The 5945-nt window shown below is 57.7% G+C and overlaps 2 protein-coding genes across 2 annotated transcripts; both read right to left on the bottom strand.

Moving 5' to 3' along the window:
• Nucleotides 1-1618: 1618 nt before the first annotated feature.
• On the bottom strand, nt 1619-3342 carry L226DRAFT_474481 (uncharacterized protein; the record flags this gene model as incomplete). Its single annotated transcript, XM_067676601.1, has 7 exons — nt 1619-2081; nt 2132-2207; nt 2264-2407; nt 2468-2625; nt 2684-2823; nt 2879-3026; nt 3086-3342. 7 exons carry the CDS (start codon nt 3340-3342, stop codon nt 1619-1621), a joined length of 1386 nt encoding a protein of 461 aa, XP_067528302.1.
• A 623-nt stretch (nt 3343-3965) lies between these two features.
• On the bottom strand, nt 3966-5242 carry L226DRAFT_527672 (uncharacterized protein; the record flags this gene model as incomplete). The annotated part of the gene is made up of 6 exons (XM_067679154.1): nt 3966-4087; nt 4196-4220; nt 4280-4297; nt 4352-4819; nt 4994-5089; nt 5165-5242. 6 exons carry the CDS (start codon nt 5240-5242, stop codon nt 3966-3968), a joined length of 807 nt encoding a protein of 268 aa, XP_067528301.1.
• Between the last annotated feature and the right edge of the window lie 703 nt (nt 5243-5945).

The raw sequence follows: 5945 nt of genomic DNA, 5'->3' as shown, positions 1-5945 counted from the left end.
AGTTCCTCCGTACACATGACGGTCATGCAATCGTCCGCGCAGAGACAGTCAAAGAGACTGTCCAGTAAAATGGCAGCGAGGGTCGGGCACTCACCGAGACATCACCTGTCCGTCACGGTACGCTCGATTGAACGAGCCCGCGAGCCCTCCGAGACCGCCAATTAACCAGCATAATTGAGCGGGCTGTCGCTTCCGCGTACGCTTGCGCTGCCGGCAGCCGAGCGGGACCATTCCGCGCAGGCGGAGTGGTTTATCCCATGACGAAGCTAAGCTTTGGGGTATGCACGCGAGGCGTTGAAGCACACGCTACCGGTTCTTGGCCTGATGGAACTTCAAGCTCCTGACCATGTTCGCCGACAGTCGGACAGTTTGAATCCGCAGAGTTCCGAGCGTGAAGGTATAGATAAGTAGACAGCAGACGGGCTCGAGCGGTGCGTACTCACCCACTCGGCGTGGTGCTCTGTTGCGTATCCTGCTCCTCACCTACCGTCACTCCTATACATTCTGACACGTTCGACCGTTCAGTCTTGAACTCGCGCTCTATTACGCAGCCCGTGGTGTTCGCCGTTCGCTCCGTCAGCCGCTCCGTCCGTGAGTCCTCTCACCTTCATCTTCCCGGACCGTATTTGCTAACGGACGCGATGCGCAGGACTGTGCGCTGCTCGTCAGCCACGAGCACCCGGCCGGCCGGGTCGATCTCAACGCCTGCGCGTCGACGTGCGTGGGGAGCGGTCCACGACGACTGTCGTTGGATGCACGTACTGCGCGGACGACGTCAAATGGTATGTACTGACCTGTATAGTCTTCCCGCACGTCCCTCACCGTTGCAGCAGCTCTGAATAGCTCCGCTTGTCGAAGTCGCGTTGTTGTTGCACGCCATAGGACCGACACTGGTCATGCTCGTGTGTGGGTTCGTACCGACCACGGGCAGGAAAGATGGGTTCGGCGGCATGAGCTCCTCCGCCGAGAGCGATGTAGGGTAGGGAGAGCTTTCGGCGGATGTGGCGTCCTCGCCCGTCCAGCTGTTCTCCCGGGTCGGACCGCGGCTTACCGTGCTCGCAACGTCGGGACTGCTACCATGACGGATGAGGGAGGCGCTGCTCGCGCTTGCGGAAAGGAAATGCGCGGTACGTACCTGCTTCATGATCGCCAACCGTAGTCCTCCGTGGATCTTCTGACCGTCTTCTTCCTGGACCGGATTTGCAACCTCTGCGCGGCGACGTGCGTCGGGATGATGGTCAGTCGTATCTTTCGTGTCGAGAGCGGATTCAACTGACCAGAAACCTTGTGTCGTTCATGTCTGCGAAGCAGGTTAGTCGGAGACCTGACGTGTGCATTGGGATCTCTATGCATGCGGGAGAAGAGAGTGGAAAAGAGAGGACTCACGCTGTCGGTGCAAGTGTCACCCAGGTGCGTCCTTCGTGTTCGACGTTCCCCCGCAGTTTCGTGATGATTACTCCGCCCGCGGCGACTCTGTTTGCACGCTGAGTGGTTGTCCGGGTGCGTATGTGCACTGTGCTAGAGAGGTACGCGGCGGCCCTTGGGTCTCGTAATAGTACAAGCTGCAGGTCAGCGAGTATGTGACGTGCCCTTGGCCTACGACGGCAGAAATTGAGCATCAGCAAAAGAAACGATACACGCGACCTACATTAAAGTGCAGCAGCTTCTGCTTCCGCGCCTCCAGGTCCTTGATACCGTCGAGCAGCCCACGCTGTGTCATCCTCTTCTGATTCGAGAGCTCGTACGAGTCGCGCATGAACTGGTCCAGATACAGGCTCTTCGGGTACCTGAATGTCGAGCGTTCGTTCTTGCGCCCAATGGCTGCGTCGTACGACGGCGGCGCCGAGTCGCGGACGAGCTCGAAGGCAATCACCTCCGAGGGCTCGAAGATGACATGGCGCCGCATAGGCGCTTTGTTCTTCAGCGTGTCCGGGGGCGCGAACTCGGCGGCAAGGGCAGAGAGGAGGTCGTTCGAGTCGGGCGAGGAGCCGACATTCACCCGCACGACGCTGAGGTTGTGTGTACTGAGGTCGTCTGGTTCCGCACCATGCTCCCCGTACTGGAGTTCCATGAGTCTGCGGCTGGTAAGAATCATGCGTGTGAAGACGGGAACGTATACAATTACCTCCACTGCTTCCGTTCTGGGTTATTGATGTTGTTATACTTGAGGACGTTCTCGATCGCATACACGAGCCTCCCATAGAACCCTAGCGCGGTGTTAATCAGACCGCCTGGAGTAGACTGAAGAGTGATATGTGCTTACGAGCGGATACATCGCCTGGCCGCTCTGCAGGACCACCCCACGGCTCGGTCGAGAAAGCCCTCAGGGAAGCGTCGACGTTCAGCTCCGACATCCTTGCGAGGTCCATATTCGTGTACATTTCCAAAATGGTCCATGCCTGGTGTGCTGCGGCGGGTGCTGTGGTCAGCTCATGCATGCCAGCGGGTACGGTTACCCATCACATACCTGGGCCACTCCTCGGTGGCTCCATCTCATAGGTCCCGGGTTCCGGCAGCGGTAGCCATTGCGCGATGGTGTGCTTGAACTGCGGGACGAAGTACAGACTGTGCAAGATGAGCGCAGCGTAGGCTTCGCCCGGGAGGGTAGGTCGGAGTGCAACAGGCCTGCGGCAAACGAGCGACAAGTCAGTACACGGTCGCACATCGCTGCAGGAGCGCGTACGTGTCTCCCTCACGTACCCTCTCCTCCAAAGGAAGCTCGTGGTAGATGTCCTCGGGGATGTTGTACGACAAGCTCACCTCGATAGCCTGGCTCATCGCCTGGTCGTCCTGCGACATCCCGCTCGGCGCATTCGCTTCAACCTGCAATCTCCTCAGTGATTCGTCGCACTGGTGAGTACGAGCTTCAGCTACGCACGTTGGATGGTACCATCGCCCAGCTCGGGTTCGGGGCCCTGTCGCTCGGTCCAAAGTGTGTGGTGCCCTGGTCAAACAACGAAGCCCGCAACGCGCGCGCAAGCTCATCATCGTCGTCCTTCGTGAGGTCAATCACACCCCCCTCCGGTCTTGAAGCTGCCACACAGTCACAACCAGCGCGCACGAGTGAAGTCTTTAGGCAATGTACTCACGAGGCGGGGTGCGCGGCCCAGGACCGATGACCGGTGCGTTTATGGGCTCGAGGCCAGGCAGGTCCGCGTACATGGGATCATCCGCGCCCGTATCTCCTTCCAGCAGAGCCGACGCTGCCTTCTCGAGGTTGTTGTTGTGCTTCCGGAGGAGGAGGAGGGCATGATGCTCGTCGAGGTTTCCTCCCATCATCGCGCTCAGAGTCTTGATGTCTGCCTGCTCTTGAGGTGTCGCAGGCATCGGCCTGCTTGTCATATCAACCATGGCTTTTTGTGAATTTCGGTATCGGGGAAGTGTTGCGGGTAAAGAGTGTTGTGGGTCAAGCACGAAGAGAGTGGCACCGAAGCAAAGATAAATGGCACTGCAGCACAACTGCAGCACTGGGTTCGCCGCCTCGCGCGCGGCGTGAGAACCGCGCGCTGCTACACCACTTGGTGGGAAGTAGGCCATTTCTGGCAGGGACGATCGATGAGGAAATGGGGGATCTCTTATTTTGTCTGCAACGCTGAGACGTCATTGTGCGATAAGGGTAGAACACACAGAATTACCAACTGAGTGAGTGGTCTGCGCGGTCATGGGTTGCCAAGTTTTGCTTGGGACATACGTCTTTGGGAATACTTAGGCATGTGCAGTATGGTAGCAATAGCAGAAATTGATACGATAACTTTCTAATCACACATAAGGATGGGACTGGAATGAACGATGATATTTGAATCAACAGAAACGAGAAACATTCTATGAGGATACACGCGGGCGAGATGCGAGGGCTCAGGGAAACTGGTATGATACATGTCCGAATGCTAATGTCCCTACTCAGAGTTGGTCCTTGATTTCTTGCAAAGCAAGAACACGTATGCCGTGCGCGGCCATCACACCGGTCAGACTACGACAGGTAGGGCACTGGAACCACTGGTCTGGGGCAACAGGACCACGATTGGCCTCCTGCGTGTCCCACCACTCATCTGCGCATCGGTTGCAGACGGCGTGCGAGCAGGGATAGCTAGAAGTCATTTGTTAGATCATTAGACTGTCAGTACAGCGAGAACTTACACGCGCGCGATCATTCGCTCCCCGAGACAGATGGGACATTCCATCTCGCGCCGCACACCTTGCAGAGTCCTTCGAACCCCGTCCTGCATGAATAAGTAGTTGAGCGATTGACAGAAGTGTGCAGAGAAGGCTCATCGCTTACCCGCTGTTGACGGAGACGCTGAGGAGATTGGTCAGTAACCTAGCGAATACGATGAAGCGAAAGACCACTCACATTGACTTCCGCGGTGGTCTCGCGCGTCTTCTGGTCGAGCTGCCGCTGTGCAGTGCGGAGCTCGTCCTGTCGCTTCTCGTACTCGGCTTCGCGCTCAAACATGCGAGCTTGGAGGACCGAGTAGTCGGCTTGTGTGCGGAGGGCGGTCGCGTGGCTCTCGTCGATCATGCGTCCCATGCGCTCAACCCGGTGGAACATGTCGTCGAGAAGGACGCTAGTGTCGGAGTGAGCCTTGCGCGACTCCTCCAGCTGAGCTTGCGTCTCCGCGTGAGCCTTCAGGCTGTCTTCGAGGCGACGACGCGCCTGCGCGTCCTCGGTCTCCCGCTTGGACGCTGCGTCCTGCAGTGCGAGGATCTTACGGTTGGCGTCAGCGAGTTCCATAGTGAGGGAGTGCTTCTCCTGCTGATGCAAAGCGCGATCCTCTCGGTGGGCCTGTTCCTGCTTCTCCAAGGTCTCAGCCATGGAAGTCTGGTCGCGCGTCAACATATCCTCAATACGCCGACAAGACCAGTGTAAAGCGGACGTGGACGGTGCTGCAGCGCCCTGGAGAAGTGTGCGGAGTTCGGGATCCTTACCGAGCTTAGCAGTTTGGTGAGATGACCGCAGCACAGAGAACCACCCACCTTCTTACCGGGAACTTACCTCCTCGGGGGCGTAGCGATTCACAATGTCAGCGTACGTCTCGCTGCAAGCGGGGACGGGCGATGGGGATTGGGGTACGCGGCTCGAGGGCGCCGCCTTGACATTGCATTAGTACGATGTACAATATTACTCTACGCCATGTAATACAGATCGATCAAAAAGGAACGTTACCTCGGGGACTGCGTCCTCCTCACCAACGACAACCTTTTTCGACTTTTCCACCCGGATCGTGAAGCGGCGAGAGGGCATGGTCGGAGGCGGCGAGAACGTGTGAGTAGAAGTATAGCGAGTTGTAGAGTAGCGTCTAGATGGTGCCGGACCTCTGCGGAGCGTGAAACGCAGTCGCAGGAGGTATGTCGTTCGTGGGCGGCAGCCAAGCAGTTGGTGGTAGGGAAGGAAGAGACAGAGCCCGTGTTAGGCAGCTTATGACGCCGCCATTCTCCGCGATTCTCGGAGAATCGGCCTGGACCCGGACCACGGTCCGCTCCGGGTCCGCTCCGTGATATTCGGAGACCTGCACCAGGCTTACGCGGCTTTGTTTCTCGGCCTCTGACCACGACGACCACGACGACACTCCCTGCACAGACCTGCAACAGCGTATCACGCTTGCAGTCTACCCCTCCTCAAGCCGACCAGTCTCTTCTCCTCGAATTCAACATGGACGGACAATCGCAGGCAAACAGGGTCAATGTTGGCCACCCGGTAATTATTCTCTTTCTGTTCCGCGAGCGAAGTAGTTACTATGTATCGTATGAAACGCTCACGCGCACAATATATCTGGTGCGCAGGATACTCCGATCCCGGGACCCACACGCGACCCAGATATGGTGAGCAGGGAGTACGCGCTCCCGCAGGTAAGAGCAGCATCTATGCGAAGCCCTTGAGCCCTCGTATCCAGAAACGATAAAGTAACAATCCCGATGCACTCTCTTAAGATACCTAACCCCGAAGA

The sequence above is a fragment of the Lentinus tigrinus genome, assembly GCF_003813185.1.
Source record: "Lentinus tigrinus ALCF2SS1-7 unplaced genomic scaffold L226scaffold_105, whole genome shotgun sequence".
Classification (NCBI taxonomy): domain Eukaryota; kingdom Fungi; phylum Basidiomycota; class Agaricomycetes; order Polyporales; family Polyporaceae; genus Lentinus; species Lentinus tigrinus.
This window is presented reverse-complemented; position numbering and strand designations above follow the sequence as displayed.